Source organism: Tauraco erythrolophus, chromosome 7 (assembly GCF_009769465.1).
Source record: "Tauraco erythrolophus isolate bTauEry1 chromosome 7, bTauEry1.pri, whole genome shotgun sequence".
NCBI lineage: Eukaryota > Metazoa > Chordata > Aves > Musophagiformes > Musophagidae > Tauraco > Tauraco erythrolophus.
The window spans coordinates 39,395,055-39,410,982 of NC_141471.1; the positions used below are offsets into that span (position 1 = coordinate 39,395,055).

At 44.4% G+C, this 15,928-nt stretch overlaps 1 protein-coding gene across 1 annotated transcript in view; it reads right to left on the reverse strand.

Annotated features, from left to right (window-relative positions):
• Positions 1-11,492: 11,492 nt before the first annotated feature.
• Positions 11,493-15,928, reverse strand: part of COLQ (collagen like tail subunit of asymmetric acetylcholinesterase) — a 42,690-nt gene continuing 38,254 nt past the window's right edge. Inside the window, exons 16-17 of the mRNA XM_086614647.1 lie at positions 13,574-13,676; positions 11,493-11,562 (exon numbers count right to left, since the gene is read on the reverse strand). Coding sequence (XP_086470773.1) covers positions 11,493-11,562; positions 13,574-13,676 — 173 coding nt within the window. The remainder of the gene's footprint in view (positions 11,563-13,573; positions 13,677-15,928) is intronic.

Here is a 15,928-nt window from a genome sequence, read left to right on the forward strand (position 1 = left end):
GCAGTAGGCACCAGAGCATCAGCTCTGCAAAGGCTGAGAGCTGCCTCTGCTTCAGCAAGTTTGAGGCAGGAGCCTCAATCTCGGCATCCCTCTATCTCGCCTGCTGGGGCTGAGCTGGTGGATAGCGGGCAACTCGGTGAGGGAGGAAGAGTTCAGAAGCCTCCCAGGACAGAGATCACATCCCTGCTTCACCACCCCAGGGTTTCATTCATCTTTTCTCTTTCCCAAGGAAATAAGCAGGTTATCAGTCACGAGACCCTAGCAATTCCAGCTTTGTGTGGTGCAGCTAAATAACAACAGTTGTGTCTCTGATATTTTTAGAGGTCCCCCTAAGACGCTGCCTTGGCCTTATTCCATGGGCTCGTGGGTGAGCCTGCGTACCACTGGCATGAGCTGTCATTGCAGCTGTGGCACAGATTGCTTTGGTGGCTCTCCTGAAGTGTCAGCTGTGCCACAGCAAACCACTGAGCCCAGTTCACTCCATCACCTGGCAGCTCCTCCGAAGCCAGGTGGTTAGGTGTTGCAGTTGGATCGGGCTGCTGCTGGGGCAGAGTCCTGCCCGCCGCAGGGGCGGCACTTCTGGTGTTGGTATCCGTACTGTGTTACGCTGCACTAGACAGGTGTAGCTCTTCACACCTAAACAAAGGGGATGTACACAGAGACAGACATTAAAAGAAAAAGCAGAACACGATGGCTGTGGTGCGGAGGTCTGCGGTCGTGCGGAGGGACTGCCTGCCAGCGTGAGTTGTTGGAGTCACCTCCGTAACATGCTCTGCTCTCCTGTGTAGCCCAACACAAACCAGCAGCACTGCACGGATGGACGCTGATAGAAACCTCATGCACAAAAAGATATCTCCCAGGCAAGTGTCTCCTCACCACAGCTTCCGCTGGTTAATAAAAGCAAATCTGTTGCCTTCACGGGATCCCAGATGAACTGCAGAAAGAGCCCCAGCTAAAGCTTTGACAGAGTTTGTGATGTTTGTCAGTAAAGGTCATGGGCTGTGATAGTGGCTGCTAAATTCCTGTCCCCACCCCTGTCCCCAGAGGAATCTAGATCCGTGGTTGAAAATAAAAAATGGTGTGCTGAACGTGTAGGGCTTATAGGAACACACAGGTGCTGCTGTTAAAATGGGAAGCTCAAAGAGGACACATTACAGGTTCAGTAATTACCAAATGATCAGTAAGTAATTTTTTCTTAGGGTTCTCCTATATGGAATAAGGCTGCGTTTTCTGAAGCTGAGCAGGAAAGACAATGCAAGCTCGCAGCACCAAAGCTTTGACTAATGCAACCAGGCAGAGCAAAACCTTTACTAGGTTGCTTGCTTTTAGCCCAGCTGGAAACCCTGCTATGCTGGGGGCAGCGTGGGGCCGGCGTGCAGATTTGCTGCCCTATAGGAAATACAAAGCTATTGAAATGCAGCATATGGGGACATAATTCAGTGCTACAGCCTGGGTGGAGCACAGGTTTTAAACACCAATTTAATGTGTTTGCACAAAATTGTTCCCTGAATCGAAGCCACGAGGAGAGGAGCTTGCTTTATCACTGGGGGACTGGTGATAAATACAAGTTTTAGGAGTGGTAAAAGGAAGTGCAAGAGATGCTGCAGTACGCCACGCACTTCCAGACATTGGTGCGACCAAGCCACATGTCTGTCTCTCAGGAAGACTTAGTCCAAGATGTTCTCATATTTCAATATGTTGACTGAAATATATTTCTTCATTATCAGATATTCATTCTTTTCCTTCTGTGTCTAACACAGATTTTAGATTTATGTCTCTTGTGTCATCATTAAAAAAACACATCAGCCTCAGGAAGCTTCCAGCTTTCCTTCCCTTCCCCATGAGCAGGTGATGCCCAGAGAAGCTGCAGTGATGACAGTGCAGGCTCAACCCCTCGACTTTGGGGATTAGGTAAAAAAAAGCTTTTCCAAGTTTTGGTGTGGTGTTGTGTTCCGCTAACCTTCACCTTTTACCAGCCTGTACTACTTTAATTCTGTCTTGCAAGATTTGGTAAAATTTCTCCAGGATCTTTCACTGTTTACCCGCCATTTTAGCAAGGCATCACCAGTAGTGCAGGAGTTTTGCCTGCAGCACGAGGAGCTGAAATTGGTGATACTCTATGTCCTTCCAGACCTGTCAGTCAAGGATTCACTGAGATGCCACTTCCCTGCCAGGGCCCCCAACAGGTCCTTGTGCCAACCAGCAGCGTTTGGCCCCTTGGTAAGTGTGTGCCTTGCTGCTTTTGGTGAGATGCACTGGTGTGTGGCCTGTGCTAAGTCCCACAGCAACGCTAAAGAGAGAACAGGTCACTGTTTTCTCAAAATCAAAAATTGCATTTTGTATTGATTTGTCTTTATATCAGGGCTCCTGCTCCAGCTATGGCTTTCCGCCAAAATAATTTCAAATCAATTTAGTGTCTGTTTACAGTGTTGGTATTGCCTGCTCATCCGTAGTCTTCAGAGACCAGACGTGCCTCACATAGTTTCCTATAGGTCATAGTTTTCCACTTGCTTTCTTTCTCAGCAGCTGGTACCCAGGCTCCTTCCTGCAAGCGAGAGGAAGCTGTGTGCCCCACAGCTTTTGCAGCCTCTGCTTGTGCCACCGCTCACCTACCCCACCTTCTCCCTAACGTGACATCTGAGCTGTGGTCTCAGGTATACAACACTGGCTGAGCCCAATGCTCTAAGTCCCAACGTGTCGAGCGGCAACTAGCTTTCCCAAAACCAACACAACAAGAAGCTTTTCCCCAGACAGGACACACTGGCGTGTGTGGCAGGGTGCTGCGGATGTCTCTGGAGAACCTGTGCCCCTCCGAGCACCATGGCAGCTGGGAGAGCTTTCTTGCTGAAAACATGGTAGGAGACCCTTGTGGAGAGCAAGAGGCACACTCTCCCACACAGAGCTTTGTTCTGCTGCCCCTGGCCCTTGTGCTGAGGCACTGCCAGTCCTGCCTCAGCAGATGTGCCAGCCAGGCACAGGAACCTTCTTGCAGGTGCTTGTCTGTAAGGAGTGGTCCTCTTGTTGGGGACATGCTGAATGTCCCAGTCGCGCATTGGATCCTACCAGAACATTTCACAATTTATTTTCTTCAATCCAGCTTAGTAAATTCCCCTTCCTCCCCAGTCTTTTAAGGATTCATATTCTCTCACCTTCAATTCACAGCACACTGTCGGTGTATAAATAGTCATCGCTACTTTTACCCGCCTCACGCTTCATCAGTCACCTTGACCAGGCTGCTCTCCCTGGGAGCTTGAACCAGCCCCTGGGTGGAAGCTGGGGAAAATCCCGGACCATTTCAAAGAACTTGGACATGCTTCTTGTCAGCCAGACCAAAAGTTTCTTCATGTGGCACTTTGTTTTCTTATATCAATCCTTTACTTGTGTGGAGAGTTCATATACGCTCCTTCTGAAATTAGACTCTTCTATCAAAGCTCTTTGGCTTTGGATAAAGTAATTAAATGTCAATTTACATTTTCTTAAGCCTATATCATCAGGCAACGTGAACAGCCAGTAAGTATGTAGCTTTTATCAGTATAGGGGGAGGATTCATCTGTCCACATTTGTATTTTTTGGTTCACAGATCATCTCAAATGGACCTCTGCTTTCAGCTATTGATACAGACACTTAAAACCAGGATATTCCTGCACAAATGTAACTTTTCAAGAACAACTGTTTGTTATTACCCTTTCTATTAAAACAGAAAGAAGCAAAGAAATAATCAGCCCTCTGCTGAGGGACTCCTTCCTTAAAGGACTTTTCTTGTGGGCTTCAAAGTTTGGTGAAACCAAGAGAGGGTCTGGAAAACTTATATCCCTAAATAAACATCAGACAGATCTGATGTGCTCCATAAATCAGAGATGTCAAACATGTGTCCCTCAGCCTCAGAGACAACCTTCAGTTGAGCCATAGAGGGTGAGAGTGTGGAGGGAAACTCCTTCCACCCACAAATCTCAATGCAATGCATCTGCCATTGGTGCAGTAGAAATTAAGTCTTCAATCTTCACATATGGATGTGCTCACCAGACAGACCACCCCACTGTGAAACTGGGGCATGGATGTTGCAGGCAAGGAGAGAAACCTGGCGTTGCTCGTGGCCGTGCTGGGTGGCACTGCAGAAATCCCACTGCTGAGACATCGCTAATGGCCTTTTGGATGGTTTTGTGTTTCAAGGGGAGCTTTGCCTCTCTTTACGCTGCAGCTAGAGTCCCACCATTCTCAGGGCTGCAAAATACAGGGGCAGTACTGGTAAAAAGAGCATAAGTTTCCTCTTACAAGTGACCTGCCTAACAGATACTTGGCTGCTGAATGCGGGAGAAATAATCACATTATTTGTATGTCCCTAGGGCTCCGTTCTTCCTTACCTATACCCAGTACAAACTCTCTTATATCAGCCTATTTTTCCCCAAGGGCCAGTCACAGCAGTTCAATCCTCCCTGCCATGTGATTACTCCCTGGCAAACCTACAGGACATTATTCCTCATCAAATAATGGGATAGTGTGGAGTGGAGGACATTTGACATCTTTAGATTAGCATAACAACTCAGTCTCAGACAGCTTAAAGCAGAGCCTACTGACCCCAGGCAGCAACAGGTACAGCTCCCCAGCTTTATTTAGAAGCTGTAATCCTGCAGCATTTCACACCAGATGTTGTCTCGCTCAAAAAGTCCTGGCACAGATCAAGCCTCTCTGCCCTTCACTGTGCCAGCCAAGACCAGTGAGATTACCAGCTTTACCCCACTGGTCCCACACCTCTGCTTGGGAGCTACTGCTAGGTTTGACAACTAATCTCTGGTCAAACAACAGTGAAACAGTAACTTGTCACTACGGCCACCAGATGGTTTGTGATGATTTATCTGGATGCTCTAGAACATCACAACTTAAATCTGTTTTTTTTCTTGTACTTCATGACCAGCCTCCCTGTGAGTTGTGGCCTATAATGCACGTGTTTCAACAGGACGCTTCTGGGCAGTTCAGTTGCCTAAACTATTCTCTATTTCTTACCTCTTATCAGTCATCCTCCCCTTTAAATCTGGTAACAACTCAAAACCTAAGCAGTTCTCAATATTATCTTGCTCAACACATCCTGTCCTCACAGCAGTAGTGCCAGGTAGGTGAGATGACAAACCCAATGGAAATGTATTAAAGAAATTGCATTGCTATAAAGACTCAGGGTTGCCAGGTTCCCCTATATGTTTGCCCGTTAAATAACCTCTGAGAGGAAGGCATGAGACGCACCAGACATAACCTGCCCTGAATGTCTGACTGGCTCAGTGCAGCCTCCCCCTGCTCCGGCATGGTGATATTCATGGCGGAACGTGGCCAATGGAAATGAGGAGGGCAGGGAGCAATGGGAGCTCTTCTCTTCCAAACAAAACTCATCACTAATAAGTTTCTGGGCCCCCACGATGGGACTGGGGAACAGTATGGGATCCCCAAGCTATTCCCTCCTTGTTCCACCAAATTGGAGATGCTCTGGTTAAGAAGGCAAAGGAAAACATCTTACATGCCTGCATTTCCACGTCTTTAGTCAGCACTCGGTAGTGGTTCGGTGGGAAATACCACTGGGTGCTTCTTCCTCCTGGGGGTGACAGTGAATGACTGATATCCCTCCGGCTCACCCCACGCAAGGGATGCTGAGGATCCCAGCAGGTCTCTGTCTCCTCTCCAAGATGAATCCTGAAAGCTTCCTCTCACGCCTGGCACAAGAGTCGAACACATACATCTTGCTACAGGCTCGAATTTAACGCTGATGTTGGTTCATTATTAAACGGTGACACTTTAGACTGGCTGAGGGCAGATCGGTTGCCGAGTTTCTAAATATACTAAAGGCGCTGCTGCATGAGGAGGTTAATGTTACCTCCTCTTCCTCCTGGATGATTTATCATGCCATTTCCTCAGATTCCTGCTCCACCAAGGCTCCGTGGTTGGGTGGTCCCGGCTGGACAGAGTAGCTCGGGAGTGCTTTGTCCTTCCCTGTGTCCTGCAGGAGATGCCCCCGGCGTGCTGCCCTGGGGGCAGCCCAGCAGACGGCTTTTCCTGAAGAGCATGAGATGCTCCAATGCGCGCGTGGCATGAGGCCCCTTCCCACCCTGGATGATGGTCGGAGGGGCTCTGGCTCCTCGCAGCGCCCTGCGGCACTGCTTGGCTCTGCTAGCAGAGGCTTTGGTGGGTTCAGCTCCGTGGTTCTCCTTCCCCCTCCTTTCCCAAAGAAAGTGCTGAGCAGCACCCTGGGCAGGGGATGCTGCTTGTTCAGCAGTGGGGTGGGAAGGCTGCAGCAAAATACGGCTGTTTAAACCCTGTTCTCTCTCACTCCAGAAGATCGTGCATCCAAAGTGGGCCCTCCATCAGATGCACAGGAAACTGTCAGAGTGAATTAAAAGCCCTAAAAGGCCAGGGCTATAATTCAGTGCTTTTTAAGAGCCAAGATTTTGTTGGGGGCGGAGGGAGGGAAGTAGCCATTAATGTAATTTCCAGCAGGAGTACACTTCTCTAATATAATTTGGCCTGGCTACCCTTTCAAACGCAGCCCTTCCTCGGCTGGGCTGGTTCAGGGCCATCCTCCTAAATGCTCCAGTAATTACCCATGCAATGAAAGCATCTGCCCAGGCTTTGCTCTGGCCTCTTCGGACCCGGAGTGATAGCAGCCTTCAGCACAAAGGAGTCCAGTTTGCAGCTAAGAGCACATTGCTGGGCATGTAACTGAAGGCATTAATACAGTGGAGTTTTTTCACTGACCATGTTCAATAAAGACACAAAATGGCTCGTTTGCTTAGGCTTTGTTCCTTTTTTCCCTTTGATTAAGGTTTGGCACTCAGATGGCCTGCAAGTTGCACGGTCCCTTACCAGATCAATAAGCATCAGTTACTTTGAACTGAATTCCTTATCTCAGTTTTAGATTCACTAGTTGCTTGCTTTAGTTTGTCTTGCTGTCAGCATCTTACGCTGCCTATAGCAGCAGAGTTCAATAGCCACTCACTCGATGCTTTCCATGCAACGGAATGGTTTCCAGGGAAGGGATGCTTGCTTTGCTGTACCCATCTCCTTAGGCAAAAGCTGTCAGAGGAAGAATTTGAAAGTCTATCACAAAGTGATCTCTGTTGCCTCACCCTTTGTGAATTAAAACATGATTTTTCCAACAACTCTTTAAAAATCTTCTTGCAGCACTGGCTTGCCTGCATGATACACTTGAGTATCATTAAAGAATCACAGCACAGCACTTCTCTTGGGTTTATTTTGTTCTTTTTTTAATACATGCCCTGATTGTATGTGGCAGAAGAGTGCCAAAGCTATTGAATTGTTCCCAAAAGCAGCTAAACGGGGACTTATTAGTGTTATTACTCAGAAACAGCTTGTGCTCAAGGACAGTGCCTACTCTGGGGGCCTCCCACTTTAAGGATAACCACTGATCCTCTCTACCTGTGTTCAGATCAGTGGGACTGAATTGGAAATTGCACCACACAATTTTTAGAGACATTGAGGTTGGCTTCTTAGAGAATAACACGGCTGTTTAAACCCTGTTCTCTCTCACTCCAGAAGATCGTGCATCCAAAGTGGGCTCTCCATCAGATGCACAGGAAACTGTCAGAGTGAATTAAAGGCCCTAAAAGGCCAGGGCTGTAATTCAGTGCTTTTTATTAAGTGGATCTTTAGTATACATTACCTTCTTACCTTTAAGAAGGTAAGAATCATGGCCAAGGGTGTGGGCTGCGACATGCAGAAGATGTTAGAAAATGGATGGTATGAGAGGCTGAAAAAGAAGCTGACAAAATCCAGTGCCTGCAGAGCAGCGAGAGCATTGCAGGGTTTTGGAGGGGCTACAAAGGATATGAACTTTGGTGCCATTAAAAGAAGCCATGAGAACAAAGAAAAGAGGAGATGAGCTGCATGGCCAGATTTATGAGCAAGGACAGGGCTGGCAGCTACAGTTCTGAATGATCTGAAGAGAAGAGAGGAATGACGTAGGCATTTGGGAAGCCAGAGAGGTGAATGTCAAAGAAGCTGAGCTGTTAGAAACGACAGGCAGAAAATATAGCACTCCAAAGGCTCATTCATTCTCTGGTCATCAATACACTTCCACTTCCGAGACAGTACCGTCCTTCTCTGGGATGTCCCAAGCTTAAGGACAAACTTGCCAGCTGCCACTGCAAGGCAGGAGCCTCTTGCCAAAGCCTGGGCACTGGCTGCTGGAGTGATCGAATCATAGGTGCCACATCGCTGTTCCCATTGCCCATCAGCACCCAACACCATTCCTTTCTGCTTTGCAGCCATCGGCTCAGCCTCTGGCAGGAGTTACAAACCAGCCAGTACGTTACGAGGTAGCAGGAGGAGATAATCCCCCAAACTGCAACTCAAAGCCTCATTAAAAATAGTCCATGTTACACTGATTACAACCAGAAATCAATGAAAGCATAGTGGTTCTGCACGTGGAGTGTTGGGACCGCGGCAGCAGCAGGACCAGGTACGAGGATGCACAGTCACAGGGAGCCGGGTCCAGTGGCAGGCAGGGAGAGGCAACAGGCGTGGGAGAGGAGGGTATTTTCTCTCCTCAGCATCTTAAACTAGGTAATTATATTTAAAAGCTGTGTTGTTAAACCCAAAATGAAATAAGTGGAAGTAAGAACATAACAGAACTAAGGTAGCATGATTTATTGACATGAGCTGCTAATACACGCAGTAGGTAACTACATATATTTAATCATATATTAAGTGGATCTTTAGTATACATTTAATACAGTGCATGGTGTAAGCTTGTACTATTTTTATATTCCTGTAGAGTTGCATACTAATCATTAGAAAACTTCCCTGCAAGCGTTTGCTGCTACAAAAGGCCAAGGAACTGAACTACTTCAATTAACTTTTGAACCAGACTTGGCACAACGTGTTAAGAAATTCAGAGAAGGAGGGAAGATAATTCATAGCAGACCACGTGCCACCCAGCTGAAGAATCCCCAATTAAGAATAAAGTAAGAATGTCAGAAATAAGGAGGAAGAGTGGGGTTTTTTGCCATTTTAAAAATCATATATACTTAACACCTTCCCAGATGTCTTTCTCTTGCTTTATCATAAGGGGAACAAGACAGTAACAGTAGTAAGAAACTTGTTTAATGTCTTTTTACTTATATCTTACTTTCCTTTCTCTCTGTTAAGATGCTGGATTGTTTATGCTGTATTAGTAAAGTCCATTTAAAATCCATGCTTTGTGAATGTTTTCTGACCAGAGTGATGTGCCCCTTCCTGAACACGTGCAGCACAGTACAACTTCACCTATACAATCACAACTCCTACCCTCCGTGCACTTGGCTTTGCAACTTCAATGTCCTTTGGAGGTAGGAGCTTGTAAAAATGATGCAACTTAAAACTGAAACTTCTCAAAAACTCCAGCGTTTTGGGGGGGCAGAGTTGAACTCCTTGGAGAAGGTGAGAAGTTCAGATGAAGTTTCTCCAAGCTCAGAATCGTAACACTCAGCAGATGCTGCCAGAGGTTCAGCTGGAGGGTTGACCAGGAGGACGTGGTGCTGGGGACGTGGCTGTCCTCGGGAGCCTCCCGCTGGGATACATGCTCCAGCGTGCTGTGACACTGCTGGAACCCGCCGTTTGCACAAGCACAGGAAATTAAAAGGCAGCTGTGCTAGTGTCCAGATTTCCAGAGCTTATATTGGGCAAGTTCCTTGGCCCAGTGGTTCCTTGAGCTTTTATTAAGACCTCTGTTTAAAAAAAAAAAAAAACAAAAAAACAACAAGAAGAAAAATTTTGAACTATTCAACTGGGCTACAAAAGCTGGTGGCTTGACTTCACAGCAGCATAAAGAGCCCAGGTAAGTGACAGACACAAAGATTACACTAATTTTGGTGTTTGTTTGTTCGTTTGTTTTTTTAATTGGTGATTTCCACTATCACTTTGGACATGCAGAGTTAAAGTCTATACAGGTGGTAAAAGCGATATATGCATTTCTTGATTGCTTTCATGTGTTATCATTATAATGCAACATCCACCTTTATTTAACCTTTCCCGAAGCACCAGTGTACGTGCAGCTGTTGTAGTGCTGTCCCTGGTACAGGTAACTCAAGCATTTCAAACAGTCACTTATCACAAAGGTACAGCATTTATCACAAAGCAGAAGAGTGGCTTGTAGGGAAATAACACCTTGATTTGAGGCTCTTAGTCCTGAATTCTGCACATCCTTTGTTTAATTTTCTTCTGTTATAGACTCTTTATCACGTAACATTTAATATGCTTCCCATGTGAAATATTCTCTTTAGTGCCTGCTAATAAATAAGTATATAATTACCCTGTCTCCTATCAGAGATAATATAGTTGAACAAACTTTCTGAAAAACAGAAGTCTATGTACATCACACAGCATGAACGAGCACCCATAAACACCCTACTCCAAGATCTGATTTACAGCGATACAAAAGTGAGAACGTGCACTGCGGGGTACCCGAGATGTGACGGCGGAAACGGCAAGTGGGAGAGAAGGGGAGAGAGGGCAGGGTATAACCAGTAACTGAATGATGATGGTCAGGTGGACAAGAGGATGAAAACAAAAGACCTTACAGTGTGGAAACCGAAGCAAAGGCAATGTGTACGTGGTCACGCTGTGGTTTCAGGCAGGTAACTGATGCTATCCCAGCCCCTTCGGGGTCACGCAGAGCCCAGCCAGCTAGACAGAGGTGAAAAATACAGAAATATCTTCCTTCTTTATCTTCCCTCCTTGTCTGATTTTCTCCTGGGAGAGTGCTCCTTGGCTGTTTCACAGTTTATTTGTCCAGTTTGCCCTTTGCGGTCTGCAGTTTCAGGCCTCCTGCGACTGCTTGTGTTTCTCTGTGTGCACGCAGATGCACACAGCCAAACTTCTTAGCCCAAAAGTGAAGTTAACCGGCTTTTTTTGTCTGATTTGCTGATCTTTAAAGCACTTACTGAAGGGCCTCTGCTACTTTGACCCACAAAAGTGTATAGTTAAATGTTATGTTGCCGAAGTCATCGCTTACATGGATACAACACTTGCAAAGTTCACATTTGTAATAAAAGTCTCTATAAACACCGCATCCAAGATATGCTTCGTGTTTATGCTGAGAAGGTTTAAAGACAAAAACCCTGAAGAGCTTACATGTAGGTTTAACAGTGCTAAGTCGAGGTAATCGTTACACGATATTCCTGGTTAGTGAAATTCAGTTTCCAGTAGCTTAACGTCACATTTGTGATGGAGAGCAAGTTGCCATCCACAGTCACATGAAAGTCTTACTGGCAAACACTATTCGACATTTCTCTATTAAGACAGGATGCAATGGTCCTATTTTTTTCCTTATGACTTAATTTAAAAAAAAACCCAAACAAACAAAACCGAAAAATGGCCATCAGCAGCATGATGTCTGTTTGCTTGTTTTCACAGAGGTGGGTTTTGTTTTTTTTTGTCCCAGGCCTTCTTGGATAGATGATAGTGTAGCACCTAGCACCCCGCTACCTGTGGGATGCTACCCACCTCCACTCCTCTCATGTGAAGTATCGACACTGTGTAGAGTCAATGTAGCAGTAAGAAGTGCATCGTAATTTTCCATAAGACCTAAAATAAAAGGGAATATCTCAGTGTCAAAGTATACTATGGTTCACATTATATGATTTCTGGATGTAACTCTCTGTAGGAGTGAACAACATCAGAAAATGCCAAGTGCAGCGACATACAAAACAAAAGGGTAATTTCCATCAGTTCTCTACTGTGCTCCCCCTTGTTAGCAAATTAAGAATTCAGCAGAAACTATGAGTGAAGACTTAATTCCCAGTGACATCAATTGAATAAAAAAATCCTCATTGGCAATGGGACTTGAGCATTACATGGGGGTAGGTGTAGGAGACCTTGACACTCACTCACAGGAATTCTGTAAGGAAATATCTGAGGCTCTGAGTTAAGTGTTTTTCCAGTTACTTCCAATAGTTCCAGCAGGCATGACTGTGCCTGTCCTTTAACTTATTTTTCATGTACTTGAAATAATGATAGTGATTCATGTCCACTTTTGAAATAAAAAAAAAAAAAAGTAAACAGAAGGGTCCTTGCAAAATAAGGAAAAACAGTGATTTTGTCTCTCTACTGACTTAAACTGAGCTGCAGTGACTCCACTTACTGAAGACCTGACCAGAGATGTTAATAAAATAAGCATTTTGATGAGTTTTTATTGCTAGAATATGTCTAAGTGAATAATCCATTCATCAGATAATCTACAAACTGCAGATTAAGGAGCAGTTAAGCAGCTCCTTAAAACTATGTCTTTGGATAACCCACATTTTCAAAAAAACCAACATAAAATCTGAAGTGAAGGTGTGTGAAATATGAGGAGGGATTTGGGGACTAGAAAGAGTAGAAAAAGGGAAAATCAGTGGCAGCAGGAGAGGGTGCTTTGGGATGAAACTCCCATTGGAGCACCAAGCTCACATACTTACCTCATTTTAATGACGTGTTACAGCTTTTTTTTTCAGTCTAGCAGATAATCTGCAGACTGCACACACAAAAATAAAGGATTTTGGTTGCTCTTCACAACTTGATTATACATGGAAAACGAAATTTATAAAAAATTCTCAAACTTTTGTGGTGCTATTTTTGGCACCAAACTTCAGACTCTTAGAAGGGGATAGTTTTCACAGTAGAAAACAGCTCCACGACGGCTGAAGATGAGATCTCTGTAAAATGTTTCAGGTTGTCAGGTTTGCTGGTCTCGATTTTTAGTAATCTCTTGCACCAAGAGTGCTCCAACAATTGCAGTGGGAGGATTAGCACAGCACTTGACTTACAAAGACATCCTGTGGTTTCTTATTCCTGTCAATTAGCACATTATTCTTCCATGAGGGATGAGGGCTCTGCGCATAATTTCATTTGCAAATTAAATGCTTCCTGTTAGCCAGTAACAATACCTGACAGTTAAATAGACGTACTGCTGTTGGAGGCAAAATGCTGACCAGAGGGAGCTGCTTAAACAAAGGCAGAGAAGGCAAGTCAACAATAAGCAGATGTTGGAAATGAAGGACATTGCTAAGCAGATGCATGGCTTTGCATCTGCTGTTGAGTGAATTTCCTGGTCTTTGGAAAGGCTGAGAGATGACTGGTTGATTCAGAAACAAAGATATCCCAAGAGTACCCATTAATGGCAAGGGCAACAGGAGGGCGGTTGAAGGTTGTGGTTTGGGTTTGCTTTTCTTTTCCTTCAGTGTGCTCATCTCCTTCTCACGGTCAGTCCTACTCTTGGTATGTTATAGGGGAACATTAATGCAATGATAACGTCACCAAATGAGGAAATCTTTGCAAGCAACCACGAAACATATGGCAATATGACCTTCATTATTTTTATACAGGAAAGAAGCATGTGCTTATTACTTAGCGATCAGACTTAGCCCTTAAAGTCAATGATATGCAGAAATAATCTGATAGACTCTTTCTCCCCCACTGCTTGCAGTGGTCTCAGTGGAACAATATTTAAGTGGGTAATACTTTACTGGTTTAAAGCTTATAAGGAAAAAAACCCACCACCACCACAACAACAACAACAACAAAACACTGAACCAAAGTGAAGATAGCTCATACACACCCAGGGAGATATGTTTTACATGTCAAATATCCAAAATCTTTGCCATCACAGTCTTCAACCCCCTCATGTCTGTAGCCATCTCCACAGTAAGCACGGCGGCATCCTAGTGAAAAATACAGAAAGAAATACCTTCAAGGTATTTCATATGTAAAGGAGGCAGGTGAGGTAAGTGAAACTAGATTTTTAAGGGTAAAATATCAAACCAGGCATTTTGTGGAGGGCATCCTGTAAGGGCTGTCCTAGGAGGAGCAATATTTTTTACTACAAAAAATACGGGTTTTTTAGTCTTATTTCAATGACCAAGGGAAAGAGTGGATAACTACTAAAAATAATTACTACGGAAACACTAATTACAACAGAATTTACTCTAATAATTATTATTACCATAGATAATTACTCTCAAAACAAATTAAAGGAAGCATAAAATACAGTTAACATAAATGATTTTGGAAGGTCACATTTTCAAAAAATTACTTTGAGGTCATCAACTGGTTTGAAAATCCCAATCTAGACCTTTACTCAATATTGCCCAGTATCTATTTGTGTGTACTGCAAGTGAGTTCCTACACACAAACAGAATAATGCAGACCTATTTCCTGCCCATAAAAAAAAAAAAAGGACATATGTAATGATTGCCAAAAACATGTTTTTCCCATTGATTCCCACTGGTTGGAGTGTAAGTGGGCCTTGTGACATTTTTTTCATTGTGAATGGCATGTAGGCTGCAGTAATATATGAATTTGTCTGTTATTCTAGCAAATAAACTTAGGACTTTGCTTTTGATGTCTTCAACTTTTTGAGTACAACTTTATAGATCAAAAAATTCATTTAGCTAAAATCCCTTTGACATTTTCTCAGAGACACTATTAGGAAATGGACTAAAAGGACACTCAAGAATAGGGAGTTTATAAGAGTTAAAATGGGTTATTTACAAATAGATATGATTAAATTATTGCAGCAAGTATCTGTTTGTCAGAAATTGATGCTTCTAAGAATAAGCCTATTTTACAATTTAATCCACTTAACGTTTGGTTAACCTTTTTCTTTTGGTTGGGTCACAAGAGCAGAATAACGACAATGTGCTCATTTCCACGTGACTCAATGATAACTCCTCAGGTCATATCAGTGTCAGAAGTCTGTGTACTGCAAGGCCTCGATTGACCTGAAGCTTTGCCCATTGTATAGCACAAAGTACATGATGTGCCTCCAGACACACAATGTACAATTTTGCAGGCACTAGAACTAATGAATGCTATTTTCCTACATGCTTGTTCCCCGAGGCTGATTGCAAATTCTAATTGCATCATTTTCTCATGCTTGGAGCCTGGAGAGCTCATGCTCTCTCACTGGATTACTCTGCAGCCAGGCATGCTTAGAGGGACATTTATTTATGTCTCCCTGTACCTATTGCAAGTGAATTGCCTTTGAAATCTCTTTCCTGTTGTCATTGAGAAGTTGGCTGGGATTCCTAAGTTATAAGGGGAAGGGTGGCAATGGATAGTTGGATAGACAAACTCACACAGACCATGGCTGCATACACCTCATTTTCAAAGTCAGGCTAAAATGAAATGAATATATATATAAAAGAAATGAAAAAGAAAAAGGAAAACCACATTTTTCAGTGTTGGCTGATATCTGTTCTGAAATGTGAAGAACCATCCCTTTGCTAGAACCGACAGAGTACCAAACCTGCTGTGTGTCAGCTGTAAATGGTGTAGAGTGCTGCACTCTGGGGAAGGAATTGAGAGGTAAAAGTAACTGAACGGTACAAGTGAAGGTTGCCACAGCTCCACAGCTGCTTGTATCCTCATACGCTCTTTGTTATCCACAACCAGCAAAATGAAAGGAAGCTTAACTGAACAGGAATCAAGTGTTGTACAAACCTAATAGCGAAGATAGTGGGCTGACACCTTCCCTATGTGAGTGAAAAACAAAATCCAAAGGGGTTTTACTAGACCTAGGATCTGGCATACTATTAGATACAGCCAGCTTCAGTGTCTGTCCTAAGGGGTTTTGTGGTGCACTGCAAAGGTAAGCCTCATCGTAAAAAGCTGGCAGCCCCCAGGTAAGGTGTGTATGTAAACCAGCTGCTGGATTTGGCCTTTGAAATGCAGTGGTTTTGCTCTGACTGCAGACACCTCTGCTCAGTGAGGTACACGGTCCTCAATGACCATGCACAAGAATTACATGGCATCGCTTCTGTCTTGTGCTGGTGTATGGCATCGACATGCATGAAGGACCTCAGTTTTCATGCTCTGGCTGTTGTGCCTCCCTCTCCCAGTGCCTGCGCTTGATCCACGAACCATGCAAGCTCCCCTGAGTGAAACATTTGCATGATTTACACAGCAGTGTACC